This window comes from Lucilia sericata, unplaced genomic scaffold (assembly GCF_015586225.1).
Source record: "Lucilia sericata isolate MDLA Ls3-8-SP2 unplaced genomic scaffold, ASM1558622v1 Contig000097F_arrow, whole genome shotgun sequence".
Taxonomy (NCBI): Eukaryota; Metazoa; Arthropoda; class Insecta; order Diptera; family Calliphoridae; genus Lucilia; species Lucilia sericata.
Window position 1 is genome coordinate 516,144 of NW_023994129.1, and position 19,633 is coordinate 535,776.

The following is a 19,633-nucleotide window of genomic DNA, read 5'->3' on the forward strand; positions in this document are numbered from 1 at the left end:
TGTTAATTATAACAGAGCTGTTTTAGTTATTCTAATAAGTCAATGTTAAATGTGCAATTCACTTAACATTTGATACGAAAGCTTTACATTTTTAACTTATACTATATTTTCTGGTGTTTGTGTTAATTTCCTTAAATTTCAATTGTTCATAAGAGATTACATCTTATAAGAAATCTGTTAGTGTTAAATAAAAGCTTTTCGATAAAAAACTTTTTTAAAATCCACTCTTGTAGAGCTTCCAACTTCTTTTGCTTTCTTTTGTGTTATTCCCATATGAATCAACCCTGTTACTGTCAAATGTACTGTCAGTTCTTATTCGCGCGTTTACCGGTGTCATTCTTGTTCTAGTGAAAATTTTAGAAAATTGTAAAAATTCCGTGTATTTACTATTGTTTTTGTAATAAAAGGTAACGAAAAATAATCTTTAAGATGTATTTTATATGGGTAATATGAAGTTTTGTACTATATTCAAGAAAATTAGCGAAAAATTGATCTGAAAAGTAGACACTTAGATTTTGAAGCAAGAAATAGAAGCTGTGTAATAAGAAGAAAAAAAAAACAGATTTTAACATAAATGTTAATTATAACAGAGCTGTTTTAGTTATTCTAATAAGTCAATGTTAAATGTGCAATTCACTTAACATTTGATACGAAAGCTTTACATTTTTAACTTATACTATATTTTCTGGTGTTTGTGTTAATTTCCTTAAATTTCAATTGTTCATAAGAGATTACATCTTATAAGAAATCTGTTAGTGTTAAATAAAAGCTTTTCGATAAAAAACTTTTTTAAAATCCACTCTTGTAGAGCTTCCAACTTCTTTTGCTTTCTTTTGTGTTATTCCCATATGAATCAACCCTGTTACTGTCAAATGTACTGTCAGTTCTTATTCGCGCGTTTACCGGTGTCATTCTTGTTCTAGTGAAAATTTTAGAAAATTGTAAAAATTCCGTGTATTTACTATTGTTTTTGTAATAAAAGGTAACGAAAAATAATCTTTAAGATGTATTTTATATGGGTAATATGAAGTTTTGTACTATATTCAAGAAAATTAGCGAAAAATTGATCTGAAAAGTAGACACTTAGATTTTGAAGCAAGCAATAGAAGCTGTGTAATAAGAAGAAAAAAAATAGATTTTAACATAAATGTTAATTATAACAGAGCTGTTTTAGTTATTCTAGTAAGTCAATGTTAAATATGTAATTCACTTAACATTTGATATGAAAGCTTTACATTTTTAACTTATTATACATTTTCTTGTATGTTTATTTTAATTTCCTTAAATTTTAATTGTTCATAACAGACTACATCTTATAAGAAATCTGTTAGTGTTAAAGTTGTTTTTTGTGTTTAATATCACTTTATATTTTTAATTAGCTAAATTACATTTCCTCTGTTAGACTCTCAAATGTAGGGACATGATTTCGATGAAAAGCTTTTCAAAGCATTTAAATTTCTTTTTTATTTATACTAATCTGCTACTTATTCACATGCATATGTATGTATGTATGGATGTAGGTAGTACTAAATGCAATACCTACATTAAACAACCCTGTCAATGTCAAATGCATGTCAGTTCTTATTCGCGCGTTTACCGGTGTTATTTCTGTTTTAGTGAAAAAATTTGGAAAATGGTAAAATTTCATGTATTTACTATAGTTTATTGCATAAAACATAAAGAAAAATATTATTTTATTGTGTACTTTATACGGGCAATATGAAGTCATTTTCTATTTTCAAGAATATACAACACAAGTAAGAGACATAGACTTGTAGCAAAAAGGAGTATGTAGTTGCAAAAGAAGATAGATTACATATGAAAATTTTTTGTGTTTATTTTTACACAATTTTACACTATTTAATGGATTTCTGGCATAGGTTATCTTTTCCAATTGGGCTAAAATGTTACAGCAGTTAACGAATAAAATGAGACTCATCCAAGTAAAATTCATATTTGTTGGGACGCCCTAATGTACTATGTATGTATGTATGTATGTACATATGTAAGTACATACATACATGTATGTTCAAACTTATTTGAACATACACATTGTCAAATTTATCTGGTAAAATTTACTTGCTTTAGTACATATATAACTAAATTTTAGTTATTTATATAGACTTTGGCCCAGAGTTCAATGAATTTGAATTAGTTTATTATTATGACAGATTTTAAAATACACTAATATTTTTCTTTCTTTTTTACAAAAGTTCGCCTTCTAAATATCGGTCGGTTACGAGAGCATTCAGTTTAATATATGCTCACAGGAACAATAAAATCAAATTTAAAGAAAAAAAAACTTTAGAATTACCGCTATCGATACCGTGAATGTAAAAGTGAAATTATGACAGGAACAGAAATTAATAAATAAAATACATAAGACTTTAGCTATTTAAAAGTGAATCTAAAAAAATATTTCAATATAAATCAATAAAATGTCGCGCGAATATAAATAAACTAAATTATATTTTTTTACAAATATAAATACAGAAATTAATAATTAAAAATATGAAAAAAGTAAGTTATTATTATTTCTAAAATATAATGGTTTACTTATATATTAATTAAATTTATAAACATCAACCAAACATTTTTATGGAATATTTATAAATACATTTATTATTTTTTTATAATTTTTTATATATATGTATGTACATGTTTTTTTATATCTTTTATTCGCCCCTACAAAATGTCAATAACAAATATTTCTCTAAGTGTTAATAATACAACTCTATAATTTAGATTTCCTATTCCTATAACACAACGTTAAAGTCAAATTACCCATAATACATTCAAATAAACATATTTACTAAAATATTTTCTTAAATAAATAAAAATGAATTTAAATTTGACAAGAAATAGAGATTCTCAACGTCTCACTCTGCTGGACGTATCAGATACTTCCAATTTAAATGAATACACCATGACTTCATCACTATCGGAAACTCATCCAATTTCAATGGAACACAACAGGCGTTTAGTCAATGAAATGATTGACTATATATTCGATGAACGTAAAGGAATTTGTGAGGTGTCTTCTTCGCCCTGCTCAAGTTTGCAATTGCCCTCATCGGAATATAGTTATGATAAACGTCTTAAATATTGGAAAGATGTATTAAAGGAAAGGGAGAAATTGTCTCTTAAAATTAATGAACAAACTAAAAAAAATCCATCTGATATTTTATACAATCGTTTGGTCACTGTAGATGAGCGTGATAAACATACCGTTAAACGTTTAATGGATTACGCCCAGCGATTAAACCCTACTATTTTAAGCACCAGGCAGCCTTCTGTATTAAAGGAAAAATGTGATCTAGCAGAATTACAAGAAACTTTACCAAAAACAGAGAGACAATATAATGCGGCTGTAGAAATAAGTGGTTTGCCTAAGGTTGCCCAAGAGGAATTGCTAGGTAAACCTAAATACCAAGGTTGTAAGAAACCCTCTAGTTGGTTGAAATCTAAACATTTGGAAAATTGCATAGAAGAAATACGCAGTGATATAGAGCACGTTATAGAATATTACCCCGACATTGATAATTTGCAAATTGTAGGTGAAAGTATATTGAATTCGGAAGTTAAGGAACACAATTCTGAGATACAAATAATGTCCTCTAAGGAAATTTGTAAAATTTCTACTGATACCTTTATTGAAGGCGATCTAGAAGAATGTCAAATTCAAACAAATATAAAAACGGATTTTGAGCTTTTGGATTATGCGTTCAAAATAAACGATCAAATCATTTTCGTGGCAAAAAAACGCAGTACTCGCAGTTTTAAAGCATTTACCAACTTTTCATGTTTTCCTTTTGAAACAGAAATCAAAAAAATTTTTTCTATACAAAATATTGGTCGTAAAGTGTTGACTTTTGAATGGTCCCATCGTTCATTCTATGAAAAAAATTCGGCACTTTTAAAAGCTTGGGACAATGAGTTTGCTTTCGATACTAAGCCATTTCGTTTGTGCAGCGGAGAAGTAAGGGATATATTAGTTAAATTTCAACCGAGACGAGTAAATATCGTAAAAGGCAAATGGGTTTTAAATGTAAAACCCACCTTTTTCAGTCGCAAATTGGATGGCATTGTAATGCGTTTAAGTGGGATTTGTACAGCTCCGCCGGAATACGAAAGAAAATTAAATGAAATGCAAAGAGAAGTAATTCAAAAATCAAACAGGAAAATGGTCAATGAATTAACCAATGGTTTAGGCAATCTAGCCGCAGATTTGCAACCTAGTGAATGTACATGTCCTTATCAACGTTCCTTAAATGAAATGGAACTATTTGAGCAACTTAATAGTGGTTTTAAATGTGAGAGATATCATGATTTGGAGTTATTAAAAAATCTCTTTAAACGTGCCAAGAAACCCAGAGAAAATATGTGGGACTTACAAGTGAAAACATTAAAAAGTGCCATTTTGAAAGTGAATCCAGCGGAAACGCGAGCTTTAATGTTCAACGAACTTACAGGCATATTAGAATCCATGAAAGGCCGTAGTATCGATTTAGAATCTAAAATTGTTAATAGTCCCGAAAGACAGCGTACACGTTTGCTGTTTATAAGGGGTATAATTTCGACGGCCATAGAAGAATGGGTAGATTTAGTGGGCACAATAGAAGATTCTTTTTACCAAACTAGTCTTCAAGTTCTAAATGAAGAACTGACTAAACAGCAATCGGAAAATGAAGAAATAAAGGAGCAGAATGAAAATATTTTAAAAATTTTACAATATGAAGATACTGAAAAGCGGCAATATATTTTAGAGAAAAGGGTACACAAACTAGTACCATACCGCGATGCTTTATATATGCAGACCTATACTTTGATGTGTGATTTTGTGGAAAATATTGTCAATATTATTGAAAGCACTGAAGTTATATAAATAAGAGATTTATATAGGTTTTCTAAATAAGAAGTATAAAAAAATTAGAATAAAATTTACAAATTAATTCATGTCTTGACTTAGTAGAGGTATAATTTTTTCCAAAAACCATGTTTTATTGAATTGCAAATGATCTCCTTCAGCCTCGAGAAACATAAGTTTTTGATTGGCGGCCATATGATTTAACCCCAACTGTAATAAATAATTTTTGAATTAAAATTATTAAAACCAAAATATTTTTATTAAATTACCTGTTCATAGACGGGACTTTCTTTTAGCGGCAAAATTTCTTTATCCTGTCCCGGTTTATAAAATTCAAACCATTGTGATTCTTTGGGCTGAACAATTGTGTCATTCATAAATTTAACCATTACGAATCTAGAATGTTGAGTAGTAATAAATTTAAAAAGAGCATATTTTTCGATAATTAAGGTTCAATCATTTAGGTCTTGTTACGTTAATATGTTTGAAGGGTGGACAAATGGACATTTAACATTTAATTTTTAACAATCAAATCGTATCATAAATAATTTTTTTTTGGATTTTTTTTTATAGTTTAATTTGTTGCTCTTCTACTTACTTTTCTAATTTATTTAAATTATCCGCGTACAAACCATTAACAAATACCTCATTATTAATGTCAGCCAAAAATGTACTACGTGATTTATATTTTTCCTCATCAAGAGGATCATGCCAATACGTGGCCTGCACCAATTCCAATTGAGTCCAAGTATCATATGCAGCGGTATTTAAAAGCCTGCGTATATACTCACATGTTTTCGATTTATGAGAAGGACATTTGGGTAAACCAAATACCCCTTGATGCTGACCACCCATGGTTATGAGGACTTTCATGGGTGGCAGGGGACAACGTTGAGCCAGAGCGCGTCTTTGAATGTGTAAACATATGTATTAAAGAGTTTTTAATATATTTTCTAAAATATACTTACAAGAACTGTCCTCCCTGACTGAAACCTATGGCATTATAACCCCTTTTAAGTTTTTCATCTTTAGCCAGCTCATGGCAGGCATATTCGACTTGTGTATTGGGATGTATAAAAAATCCACTTTCATAATCCATTACTACATTCTCACCAATTTGCAAAGACTTAACATAAATATTATTAAGTTCTGATTGTAAAAGCTTTTTGATGGAACCCAAACTAAAGGGAAAACAACAAGTGTCTCCTAAAAAATTTGTGATAAAGTAAATTGAATTATCGTTTTAAAAAAATGTTTTCTTACCCATGCCATGCCACATTACTACCGGATATTTTTCAGCATTTGTAATTGTGTTTATTATCAAAAATGAAATAAAAAGTTTTAATAACATTTTATTGGATGTTTTTTAAACAAAGAACTATTTAAAACTAAATCGAATTCGATTATCTGGAATACAACTAATTGCAGTTTTTTGTTTATGTTTTGTTAAAGTGTTTGTCAAAAAAATCAAAACAAAACAAAAAACAACTGACTTATAGGAGCTTACTATAAAAAAATATACAGTTGTATAATAAGGTAGGAGTTTAACATGATTTTTGTCGTTATTTAACAGCACACTGTTGTTAATAACATTTTCGACTGAAGAAAATGTTATTGTATATTTTACACAGAGTCACCAGATTTTCGCGGGGAAGGACTTAGGGATTTTCGTAGAATTTGGGGATTTTTTATAATTTTTGCGCAATTTTATATTTTAGTACGTAACCATAAAGTATACAGAGGTGTCACTTTTGACATTCCAAAAAGTCTAAAATCTGTTTTTTTATTTTAAAACTGTTGGGTAAGAAAAGGTATATAAAATACAGCTAAAAAAATTATTGAAATCGTTTTATGCGAAAGACAGAGAAAGATAGAAATAGTTTATTGCTCGTGACGCCTCTGTATACCCATTGACGTTACGGCTGTCGGGGAATGTGACAAAATTTGTTGAAATAGCTGCTATAGTTACTGAAAAATTAATCAATAATGTTTAGGAATTTTGCTCACATCTCCGTTATTTAAGGAATTTGCTGATTTTAAATCACAAACTTCTTGAAAGCATGTTTGACAGAATTATTGAAGAATCGGATCATGCAGATATCTGGTGTCTTCTGATAAATATAAAATAAAAATAAATACATATGTAACTCAATTAAATCTGATAAGACTATAGCGAGTGTTACGATTAATTTGTTTATTGCATTTTCAAATTGGATTATTATAAAGAAAGAAAAACGTTTGACAGAATTTCAATGCACTCCATTGCTGGCCACCATTTGTGCTTGTTGTAATTGTTGTTGCTGCTGCTGTTGCTGGGCATGTAGTGTTGGACTTGACGATGATGCCGCTGAACCCACCACTACTGTTTGGTGTTTATTTGAAAAATCTATACATGATCCAGAAGTCAAATCGATTTCTTCTGAATCGGAGCCATCTGAACCCTCATCTGAGTTCTGTTCTAAGGCGGCCATTAAACGAGGATCATTTTGCATTTGTGCGTGCAAGGCTTGTGTCAAATGTTGATTTTGTTGATGATGATCTTTGTAAAGTTTTAATTCAGTGTAGGTTTTTTCAGTGCCATTGCTTTTTGCGAGTGAACTTTCGGTATTTCCATCATGCATGGTATGCATCATGGTAACATTTGTTTCGTTTAGGGCACCATTGGGATTTTCTTTATTAGCGGAGTTAGAGAGATTTTCGGGTGCAACTTCTCCAGGCTGTAAACCGGGTGGTGCTGAGCCGTTGGGCATAGTGCCGTTTGGTACTCGCGAACCTAAGACAGATATTTTTTATAATGGTTGTTTAGGTATTTGGGAGAATTGATTTTTGTTTTACCTCCTTGGCCCATAACTGGAGGAGTTCCTAGACTTAAACATCTCATTCTCCATGCATCTTGCAATAATTGCAGTCGAGCTTGTTTACGCCATTTCGCTCGACGATTTTGAAACCATACCTAGAAAAATACAACAAAATAAATTCATATAGGATAATTTCAAAAAATTTCGAACAACAAAGTGAGATTTTGAATTGTACACACATTCTTTGTATAAATACGAAATGGTTGAGGTTTAGATTTTATCGAGGTTCAAAGTTTATATCTTTTATGATTTTTTTCCAAAAGCGTTAAATTTGACATGGTATATTTTCTAAACTATCTATCCGATTTTAAAGGTTTTAGTCCCTAATTGAAGCCTTTATGTGTAAATAAAGCTGTATAAGTAAACGGAGTTTTTTTAAACTTTAAGACACGATATCTTCAAAAATTGATGTGATGAATAAATTCTGATTCCAGATTCGAATTCAACGCTGCTTAATTCTTTAGAAAAGTAATCCTTAATCCTTTATAAAAGTTTATATATATGGGGCTTATAAAATTCCATTGCGTTAAACGTACTTATAAGAATAAAAACAATAATAGTAATTTTTCAACTTTCTTGTAGAATAATGCAATTATATAAAAACCGGGCCTTAATACTTAAGATTTTAATTTTGTTTGTGGCTCCAACTTCTTATTCGATTGGAGGACTCTCTTTTTATTAAGGTGGGATAAACTGAAAATTTTATTGTTTGAAACGCCTTCAACAACATTTTAATAGCATATTTAAGGCATATTTCAGGTTTTTAGGACAATTTTATTTTATTTTTTAGTGCATATTTTTTTATTTAAAGATTTTTCACTTTGGTATACTTTACTTACACAGTATATTATTTTTCAATGACTACTACATACCGTCTACATTACTTTTAACTCTTATAATGACTTGTGTTGTGAGTAGGTCAACGGACTAACGAACACGTGACCAGGTTCGTATTCTGTGTTGGCAATTTTTTTTATCGAACTTTTTTACAAAATGATTAAGAACATATTGTTTCATATGCGAAAAAATATACTCAATATTGTATGTTTTTATATTTTTTTATTTTTACTTTACTTAATAAATCCGTTTTTGAGTAGTCTAGTCTATAGACTTGTCATTGACTTGCAATCAAAGTTGGATCAAAATTTGGTTGTTTTTGTTCTTTTTTTAAGTTCTAAGATGATCTAGAGTGTGTCTCCGTTCGGTTAGTGGGTTCGATTCCCATCAGATACACTGGTAAAGGAACTTACAACAAGTCCTATGGAGGCCAGGGTGTATTTCTTCGGATTGGATGTAAAATACATTCTACTTTCAAACTAACTAACTGTAGGTCTGTCTATTGAAATTACTTTGGGGTCTATACAAAATCTCTATTTATTTGACTTTTAAAATCATTAAAAATAAGACAGGTCCTACACAATAAGACAGTGGACAAAACATTTTTCAAAAATATTCTTTATCGTTCCATACATAATGTTTAGTATTGAAAAAGCGAATCTACCCCAAAAAAGTTTAGAAAATGTACTTACGTATATCGTTTAAAAAACAAATAAAATGACACAGGCAATATACTAATGTCCTCTCGAAACTGGACATTTGATGCCGCAATTATCATGTGGCATTCAACAAAAAATTCTGCAGAAAACATTTCCTTTTAATACATCCGGATAATACATCCTGTAACAATTTTGATAAGAAGAAAAGTTGATATTCATGTGAAACTAGATTCCATTTATAGCAATTCTTCGTACTACGATTTTTATAATCAGTTTTTATGTCTTTATAAAAGAAATTCAAAGTTTAAAGGACTTACTATTTCAAACGATAATATTATTATCAAATGAAAGCTGGGAATCTGTACATTGTATCTACATTATTTATGTGACTCACTTAGACAAAAAATCGTAAAAGAAATTAAACTTAAAAAGGTCTCATTTTCTTTATGTTTCCATTTTTTTAATCCTGATGAATTTGAAATAAATATTATTTTGAAGCAAAGGTTCTCAGCTTCATTTGATATTAATATCAAATATTTTATATAAATTTTGAATTCCATCTTTTAAAATCGCATGCCCTTTAAACTTTAAGGTGCTTTTACAGGGGCATAAGAGCTGATTACGAAAAACAGAGTACACAGAATTAATACTAATGGTCCACAGTTTTCTGTACTCATAGATTTTTTAATGTGTGAAAATTACTGTTGCACCGAGTTATAGTTCCCTACAAAAATTTTAGGCGAAACTTTTCGTTGGAAAAATCTAATTTCAATAATGTGGAGGTATCCTTTATGTATAAAATTATTGTCAGAAATATGTATGTCCAATCAGGTGTTTTTTTAATTTTTCTCCAACAGACTAAATCGAATGATACTTTTGTAAATGCAAGTAATAATATTTTGATTTTAATCCTAAAAAGTTCTTAATTTGAAATAATTAAGTTTAAATAATATTTATACATTTTTTAATTAAACTTATGATAAATATAATTAAACATTATTTTTTCACACAAATAATTCGATTTCACTAATTTCTTAATCGAATCTTATTAAATTAATATCACTCATACATCCTGTGTGACAAAAAAATTATATCGTAAAACACATTTTTAATCACCTGAACACGAGCTTCACTTAGACTTATTCTTAAAGCGACTTCTTCGCGTAAAAAGACATCAGGATAATGAGTTTTCTGAAACAATGCCTCCAATTCTTGCAGTTGTTGAGGTGTAAAAGTTGTACGATTACGTCTTTGGCGGCGACGACCGAACATATATTCCGTTAAAAGATCGCCGGGCAAGGGAGATAAAAATGGACCAGCCATTTTATTTCAGTTATTATTTAGAATTGCTTTTTTTTTGTTATATAATTGTTTTTGTAATAATTAATTTAATTATTAATGAATTTTTAATGTTTTTGTGTTATAATCCGTTAGACACGTTTTTATTTTGTTATGTTAATGCTACACGTTGCACGTACCAATAGTAACTGTTCATAGGCATTAACAGTGTTTGCCTTTTTATTTGCATAACCACCAAATGCTAATATTATCATCGTTATCAACACCAGTCTCATCGTCTTCTCCACCACCAACACCATCATCATCAGCAGCAACAACAACACTAACACCAGCAATATAATTGTTTCCTCTTTTTGTTCTTGTTGCTTTGTCCTTTATCCTGCTGCCTGCCTATTTGTCGTGTGAGTTTATTAGTAACATCATCATCATCATAGTCTTGAACGACAACAAACTACAACAATACTAATGCAAACAACGTTAGCATCAGTAGCAGCAACAACAAGAGAATTATACGAAATGCACCCGAACAATAAACGATTACAAACAAAAAAGTTGAAAAAAAAAAAAAAAAACAATTCGGTTTTACAATTTGCGCGCCATATGCAAATTTAACTTGTTTTGAGAATAATTTTCTCATTTCTTTTTTATTGTTGTGTGGTGGCTTATATTCTTCATTTTGCTCATTTTTCATTTCCGCTTTCCTGTCGTTTGCTTTTGTTTGGTGGTGTTACATTCTCTCGTTTTTCTCATTTGTAAAATGAAGTGTTTATTTCGAATTAAAATCAAAAGTCTCTTGTTTTAACGTTTTAATTATCCTATTTAGAAATTGTTTGGATAGATAGTTTTTGATATCGTTATGTAATGGATTTCATTTTTGGAAATTAATTGATTCAGATAGATGGATGAAAACTTCATGTTTTTGAAATATTCTACGAATTTTTAAGGTTTCCTTAAATAAAATGATTTTTGATGATAATAATGAGTGATCGAAGTAAAGGTATTAAATCTGTTTCCGTACTCGTCAGTTTGCAATCCAGATGAGTACGGAACATACATATCCTTGACAATCACATTAATAAGATTTAAATCTTGACAACGTACTATAGATCACATTTTCAATATTTATTTATACAAATGTACCAAAAAATGTAATTTTAAAAAGGCTTAAACTATTCCCAGTAAAATTTTGGTAACGTGTAATGTAGGTTATTTCATGCATTACTTGATAATGAGTGGTCGTTATCAATCACATTAATAAATTTTTTTTGAATAGGATTTGTAACTAATCGCCTTGAGCGTATGTCTAATAAGGAATTACTTAGTGATTCTAATCCTGGTCGATGTTAGAAATTTTTTGAAAAAAAAATTGAATTTTACCATTCCAAATAGCACGATAAAATAACATGTAAATGGAGCATTGGGTAAGAGAAGGACTATATTTTATGTCATAGATATGCTAAATATGCGCTAACAAATCGATGCCCAAATTCTTAAATAGTTCTGAAACGTGCATTATTGAATAGGAAATTATATATATTTTGATGCAATGAATGCATTCGAATGTTAAAATTTTATATCAAGTAATTTTGAGAAATATTATATTTTTAAAGATTTTATGAATTATGTACAATGGTTATCTGTAAAAAAGTATTTATCCATTAATTATGTATCTAAAATGTTTAAAGATCTTGGCTAATGGTTTTGTCATTTTAATGGATTATTTATATTTTCCTTAATTAAAAGTACTAATGTTTTAAATGTTCCATTACAAAATATTTCATAAATATCATTTTAATGTACAAGAAAAAAAAAAAAAAACATACAGACAATCGCACATACAAACACAAAACAACCAGTCATATTTCAATTTAATGTATTAAAACAATAATAACAAAAACAATATTGTTTAACTGTAGTAAACAGCATCAAATTACAAAATTAAAAATGGTGGATACAGAGAAAGAAAAAACTACAAACAACACCCAAGTATCTATGTGTAACATGTGTATGTATGTAAATAGCAACAAGAGTAAGACAATGGCATTTAAGCAATAACAACAGCAACAACAACGAAATCAACATTAAAAAGCTACAACACGTAAAAACAATATTTATAATTTGTTAAAATGATGAACAGTAAAAAGCCACCTTCCGCTCCTTCTCTTACATTTTTTTTACTTTGCTTCCCTTTCTTTTCTCTATAAACAGGATGTAAATTGTAAATGCATAAATGTGTGTAGATGTGTCTTTTTTATGCAATACAATCAAGTCTACCAGGTTTGCATTTTTGTTGTTGTACATATTTATATTTTTATGTGTTTTTTTTACTCAGTTATGATTGGCTTTGCTTAAAAGTACATTTGTATACATGAATATTAAAAACAGACACCGCTCCGCCTATTCTATTTTAAATAGAATAAGCTAAAAGAATATACAAAAACAAAGCAACAGCAGCAACAACACGACATAAAACAACAAAAACAAATAAACAAAACGTTGAGGATGTTGATGTTGTTATAAAAATGCAAAAACAAAACTTTTCCTGCTACTGCTGCTTCAGCATCTGTTAAAATAATAAATAAATATAATTTTAGCGCAAGCGCTACCACCACCCCTCTTGTTGCACTAACTAAATATATACAGTACAACACGACACAACACACAACAGAGTCCTGTAAATGGTCCTTGACAACAATACAAGGATAATAACATACAAAAAAAAAAGAACGCACACACACAAACCTATGTTGAAAGTAGCAACACTATGTTTGAGAAAACAAAACGTGCAAATGAGAAAATTACATCCCTTCATTCATTTATAAATTCTATATATGTATGTATGTGTATATTCACAGCAACAACAACACAACAATGGCACAATTGTGTTGTCGTCCCCAACGTCATCGGCAGCATATTTATACAATAAAGCATATACATATATATGTACATTGTACATACATTAGGGTGATGTTCCCATAGAAATTATAAGATAATGTTTCTCAAAATTGTTGTCTTGTGGTCAAGATATGGTAATGAATAAAAAAGTCATTTGGTGTGTGATCTTTCGTTGCACCAAAGACGAAGTCTGTTGAAAATTTTTGACATAGGCCTATTATAAGTCCTAATCGTCATACAACCGGAATGAAAATATACATATATAAACGTAAATCATTCTGCCGATTTTCATAACGACGGACCTCATTTCACCCTAAGTCCCGTACAAATTCACTCTAAATGGAATGAATCATTTCAAAAAGTTTGAATTTTGGATTATACCAGTCTTGTAGTAAATGAACGATATATGTTTTCTTTGAAAAAATATGAAAAAAATCATGAAAACTTAAAAAGGACACTTTTAGATCCAGTTCACCATATATCAACGTCAGGAAAAACATTATGAGAAATAGTATCATAGAATAAATGTCGAAGAGCTTTAAGTGAACATCTGCCATCTAAATTCAACCCAGCACACTTCTCATTCATCACTCTAGGTACACGGGCGGGTAGGATCCGTATACCCTTACATTCATCCTGTATTATATACACTTAACACCAACTCATTTCCAGTGTGTTAGTCGCACAATCACTTCTCTGTGGGGTATCTGTTGACATCGAACTTAGATTCCCGAATTATAGATTTCACCGTTCATCAGTCCTCTAACCGATATTCTCTTCCCGCGAATTTGGGTTGAAACCACAGCCACTATGTAGATCCCAAAGGAACCTCAACCAACTAACTAGCCAGGACAAAGTCCTGCGGCAACTGGCCACCTGTAGTACCATATTATGTGGTTCTCTGGTTCGACCTCATGTCAAATCATTTCAAGAAAAGGCCGTGGATACATTTGATCATCACCAGTTTATAGTCCTGGCAGACTAGAGGTATTGGCAGCACCACTTTTCCCCGGTATTGCAATCACACCAAAATGAGGTTTTTACATCAACATGCCCCTGGACCACCCTAATATACATACATATGTTTGTGTATGTTACTTAGAGTATATGAGTGTTCATGAATACCTTAGCCAGTCATTGTTTTATATATTTTTCATAAACTGATACACGTACATAAATATATGTATACACACATATGTATGTACCTGTCCACAGTGGGAGCAATTTTGTATTTAATTTAACCTAGTTTTACATATATTAATGTATCTTAGCTCCGTCAATTGGATCTTCCAATTTATCCTTAGTAAATTGCCTACGAATATTGAAGTTAACATATAATTTCTTATTATACTTTCTTATTATAATTTGTCTTCAAGAGTTCTAAATAAATCTCTAAACATATTCATCAGGCATTAGATAAGTTTTTAGAATTTTCTTCCCTAAGAAAATATAACTTTATAACTTATTGTTATTTACTTATTCCCCTATTCATAAACAACTTTTAATTTTATGAAAGATTTGTAAAACAAAATTTCCATATACTTAAAATTTGATTTATAAACTGTTTATTAAATAAAAATGTTTTCATGAATAAGGCCTTTAGTATTCAATTTTAATTATTTTCGTTTTAGTTCCACTGTGCTTTGTTGTTAAGTTATATTTTGCATTTTTATTGTTCTTGTGTGTGTTAGCAAAGTGGGTGTCTCATTGGTGGTTTGATATTCCACACGGTTTTTGTTGTATTGTTATTATTTTAGCTTTATTACAATATTTTTATTTTTATTAACTTTATAAACCATTCGCTCTCAAGTATTATTTACATTCTTTTACTATTTCCAGTATAATTTACCATATATTTTTTTTAAATTTTAATATCAAGTAAAAATTAGGAAAAATTTTAATTAAAAGCATAAAAACAAACAACAATAGAAATTCGAAAATAAAACTAATAATTTTGCGGTAGTTAAACGACATTATCTCCGACTAATAATATTGAGAGTTGAAATAATATTTCCACAAATTCTCATTAGGAAATCCAAAATAGAATCTTTTCAAACACAATTAGAATTAAAAAGAATTTATTATTGATGCCAGTACAACTGATGGTAAAAGTTTTATTTAAAAATTTTAATTAAAATCTAAAGTCATATTTTCAAAACTTTATGTATTTTAGATCAGTGTTTTCTGCCTATTTATGCCTACTACTTTAACAAGTCACCTGCCTTTATTTATTTATTTATTTGACAGTTATTTAGTTATGTTGTTTTAGTGAATACATTTTTTCCATTTTTCTAAGTCAACCACCTGCGTTTACAAAATAAATTGCTCTTCTACTGCATTCTGTTGTTGTTGTTGTCAGTTTATCTGCAGCACTTTATCATATTTGTTGTAGGCTGTGTGATAGTTATCCTTACATTGATGCTGTTGATAAAAGCGATGAAAATGAATATCTCTCATACTTGTACTCTTACACATTCATAGATATTTTATATTTGTATTTTTAGTAGGTTGTTTTCTTTTTTATTCAGTTGCTGCTGTTGTTGGTTGAACATTTAATGTAATCTGTCGAAAATTGCATTTTCAAATGAGAGAACAACAACAATTGATGCATTTTTCTATACAGTTCCCCTCAAACTCAGGGGATTCGTTTTCATAGCATGTTCTTGTTTACACTTTTCTGATTCAGATTTCCACCACGAAAAATTTGATTAACATTAAGTATTGTTATTCAAAATTTAATTAATTAGTTTTAAAGATGAACAAGATATTGTATGCATGACTAGAACATATGCGAAACCAATTTTTTAAGGAACAGGGCCAGAATTAAGCTTTTAAGGTACGTAAATAAACAATAACTCTTTCTAAATACTTTTCCACAATATTATTTTTTATGATATAGCTAACCAAAAATAACAATTTAATAGAAACATTTAAAATGTTATTCGAGAAAAAGAGCTCTATTTATAATCACTCATACTTCCAGTTAAAATTTGATTTTTACACGAAAATTTTTAATATTTAATACCCCAGGAAAAACTTTACTTAGCCGGTAAGCAGTCAAGTAATATTGAACCAATGTGGAAGTACTTACTTTTGGGGTGAATAACTAATATATTTTGTGGTTTTGGTGGCGAGGTTCAAAAAATAACTGGTTACAAATGTGCTTCCCGGGCTTAAACCTGGCTCTATAGTTATTTTTTTTGTTTATTAGTTTTGCCGCTTTTATTTTATAGTACTTTTTGGAATAGTTTTTACATAAAAGTATAAAACAATACTAATATCAACTATGATTCGAACCACAAACTTTGGATAGATGCTTTAGATAATTGGCTACAAATCCCATTCAAAAAAATTAAATAATGTTATTGATAACGACTACTCATTACCAAGTAATGTATTAAATAACTACATTATCTTGATTACTCATTACCAAAATTTTAAGATTTTTTTGAGTTCTCATTTCTGATCATTCATATTTCTGACCAAAAATTTTGAATCAATATCTCATATTTCGGGAAAAAAAAGTTATGCGATAATCTTTAATTGCTGATAACTTCGTAACAAGAGTATATTATAAATAAGTGAGAATGTATAGTCGAGCATGGCCGACGATGTGATACCATACATCAGTGAGTATGTTAAAAATGTGGATTATTTTTTTTTCTAAATCCAAAATATTTTATCAATTTGTTGACAAAAAGGCGATTTTTTGGAAGATGAGTTATATGAGGACAAGGGTAAATATGGGCCTATCATTGACATCTTTGTCAAAATGTAGAAGTGCTTTACATGAACAACTGCCATAACGGGCTTATTTCATTCAGATTGTGACCTTTGTGCTACATACACGCCAGTGGAAATTTTTGTACATGTACATTTTTCCATAGTAGTCCCCTGTGGAATGACAGGCATCATGAGACAAGCTATATATGTACATACCCCACATTGAAAAGGCAATCACTGGTTCAGGGACAATAGAAGTGGAGGAAAACTCCGTATTGATGCTATGAGGAATGCTTCATATCTAATACATTCTCATCATCTAAAGACTAACCCCAGTGCATTCCTTTACCTCTTTAAGTCGCAAAACTACTCTACTGAGATGGCTCTGTTTTCCGAAATTAGGGACGTAATTGGTAGACAAAGTACGGATCCATATTTAATTGACAAGAGTTGTTCCATTGGTCACAAGGACATACTGTGATAAGTTGAGCATGTTTTTAAAGTAACAGAAACTTATATCGAATAACCAAGTGCCCCTTCCCTCGAATTTAGGTGTAAAACAAAGTGGATCTTGAAAGAAACACAGCTAATTGACCAGTCAGGACAAAGTCGTGTGGGCAACTGGCCACCCGTACTACCATATTATCTGGTGCTCTGGTTCTACCCCATATCAAATCATTCAGAGAAAAAGCCGAGGATACAGTAGATCATCATGTATAGTCCCGGCACTTCTTTTTTCCAGGCTTGCAATAACTCCAAGATGAGAAGGGTCATGAAGGTAACATGCTCCGGGGGAGACATTTCTTTTATTACACGTTTATTCAAGAAAATGAGCTGTAATCACTCATTTTGGCCAAAAATTAAATTTGTATATAAAAATCCTTAATCGCTGATTTATTCAAGAAGAGGGGCTTTATTTGTGATCATGTTAAAAATAGATTTCATCACAAAGTAGAAAGGACTAGACCATTGAAAGTCAAACAAGGTCCGCGAGACGAACATTCTCAAAATCACAACAAAAACTCTAAGCAAATACATGTACGACATGTAGTTCAAACACTTTCTTGATTAATATTTCACTAAAAATTCTGTAATGGACCAGACCAATTCAAATGTTAAATTATTTTTTTTAATGTTTCTCATCATTATTTGTTTATATCAATTTACGTAAAAATCGAATCTTTAATCATTAAAGTTATCGTGATTTTGCATTTATTCGAGAAAAAAAGCTTCATTTGGTAAATATTTCTAGGCGTCTTCTGAATTTACTTCGACTTGACAGTTTATTTCCGGAAGCACAAATATCAAAGTAGCTGATTTGTGATTGGCATACAATGCATGACGCCCATACATATAACAAGTATATGATTTTATGATAATTTCAACGCTTTACAACAAGGACAACAACATTTGATAAACTTGATGAATTAATTTTGAGGTATGTTTTCATAAAAACAACAACAAACATTTTACAACAGTGTGTACATAAGGATGAAAATATAACTCCTTGTTTTGATGTATTTTGTTTAAAGAATCTATAGCGACAAGTTTTGTTATTGCTGGGAGGCAGTCACCAGGACATGGTGAAAACAACAACTCTTCATGTTCATGTTTTGTTGTTATTTTTTGTATAGCAAAAAGACAAAAAAAAAAAAAAAATGAAATGAAATATCAAAGCGCCACAAAAGACAATAAAATTCATTTCTGGTGTTAAATCACAGCTTAATTAGAATTTTTAATTATTTACTATACAACAAAAGCGTAAAATTTCCACGGGTATTAATATTAATAAAAAACAACAACAGCAGCAGCAGGAGCAGCAATAACAACAAAATACAAACAAAAACAATAATATGCACACAATTTGTAAAAATGTTGGTGAATATGTGTGTAAATGCAGGAGTGTGAGGATGAAAGAGGGAGAGAGAAATAATGACAGAGGAGAAAATATATAATAAATAAAAAAAGAAGTAGAAATAGGAAAATTAAAATGAAATCCATAATGAAATGATAACAATAAGTATAATACAAATACAACAACAGCAATAAAATACTTTGTTGTTTGATTATACTTTTAGTTATTTAAATATTTTTTCTATATCGTAAGCCCATATTCAAAAAGTGACAACTCAAATTGTGGTCGAATTTAGTTTTGCTTGCAAATTTCTTCTAATCTCATTGTTAAGCAAGATAGATAAAAGATAATGCTTTCACCTAGACGAAGGAAGTAAATTTAACATTTGAAGTCGCGGTCAATAGAGCCCAAATTCCGACCGTGCATCACACAAACATCTTGAGGGTTACATTTCACAGCCTATTTACTTCCTCAGCTCATGCTACTCACAAATTCCGAAGTAGAAACAAGGTCCTTAAAGCGCCTTGGAGTATGGATAAAAAACTTACTCAAAAGTGTGCTTACCACGTTTGTTTACATTAAGACAACAAATGTGTATAAAATTTAAATGACGACCAGTTATTTGACAACCACCGTTGTA

The 19,633-nt window shown here is 29.9% G+C and overlaps 3 protein-coding genes across 4 annotated transcripts; 1 reads left to right on the plus strand and 2 right to left on the minus strand.

The window, feature by feature from the left end:
* The first annotated feature begins 2,659 nt into the window (after positions 1-2,659).
* On the plus strand, positions 2,660-4,919 carry LOC119599957. Its single transcript, XM_037949917.1, has one exon. It carries the CDS (start codon positions 2,840-2,842, stop codon positions 4,883-4,885), a length of 2,046 nt encoding a protein of 681 aa, XP_037805845.1. The 5' UTR covers positions 2,660-2,839; the 3' UTR covers positions 4,886-4,919.
* Positions 4,878-6,353, minus strand: LOC119599958 (palmitoyl-protein thioesterase 1). The gene is made up of 5 exons (XM_037949918.1): positions 6,131-6,353; positions 5,836-6,073; positions 5,466-5,774; positions 5,137-5,263; positions 4,878-5,077 (listed from the first exon to the last, which is right to left on the minus strand). The coding sequence occupies exons 1-5, from the start codon at positions 6,216-6,218 to the stop codon at positions 4,949-4,951; spliced, it is 891 nt and encodes a 296-aa protein (XP_037805846.1). The 5' UTR covers positions 6,219-6,353; the 3' UTR covers positions 4,878-4,948.
* Positions 6,354-7,085: 732 nt separating this feature from the next.
* Positions 7,086-10,827, minus strand: LOC119599959 (diencephalon/mesencephalon homeobox protein 1). 2 transcript variants are annotated; one of them, XM_037949919.1, is made up of 3 exons: positions 10,338-10,827; positions 7,703-7,820; positions 7,086-7,640 (listed from the first exon to the last, which is right to left on the minus strand). In XM_037949919.1, the coding sequence occupies exons 1-3, from the start codon at positions 10,542-10,544 to the stop codon at positions 7,117-7,119; spliced, it is 849 nt and encodes a 282-aa protein (XP_037805847.1). In that variant the 5' UTR covers positions 10,545-10,827; the 3' UTR covers positions 7,086-7,116. The 2 variants fall into 2 exon arrangements, with proteins under 2 accessions (XP_037805847.1, XP_037805848.1); XM_037949920.1 differs by having other exon boundaries at positions 10,700-10,818.
* Between the last annotated feature and the right edge of the window lie 8,806 nt (positions 10,828-19,633).

What these genes read in the sequence shown, in the direction of transcription:
- LOC119599957 (XM_037949917.1), top strand. Translation starts at nt 2,840, where the DNA reads ATGAATTTAAATTTGACAAGAAATAGAGATTCTCAACGTCTCACTCTG.
- LOC119599958 (XM_037949918.1), bottom strand. Translation starts at nt 6,218, where the DNA reads ATGTTATTAAAACTTTTTATTTCATTTTTGATAATAAACACAATTACA. An exon ending in AGTCAGGGAGGACAGTTCTT is followed by an intron (nt 5,775 to 5,835) that starts GTAAGTATATTT and finishes ACACATTCAAAG; the next exon opens with ACGCGCTCTGGCTCAACGTT. An exon ending in AATTTAAATAAATTAGAAAA is followed by an intron (nt 5,264 to 5,465) that starts GTAAGTAGAAGA and finishes TCAACATTCTAG; the next exon opens with ATTCGTAATGGTTAAATTTA.
- LOC119599959 (XM_037949919.1), bottom strand. Translation starts at nt 10,544, where the DNA reads ATGGCTGGTCCATTTTTATCTCCCTTGCCCGGCGATCTTTTAACGGAA. An exon ending in TAAGTGAAGCTCGTGTTCAG is followed by an intron (nt 7,821 to 10,337) that starts GTGATTAAAAAT and finishes GTATTTTTCTAG; the next exon opens with GTATGGTTTCAAAATCGTCG. An exon ending in TCCAGTTATGGGCCAAGGAG is followed by an intron (nt 7,641 to 7,702) that starts GTAAAACAAAAA and finishes TATCTGTCTTAG; the next exon opens with GTTCGCGAGTACCAAACGGC.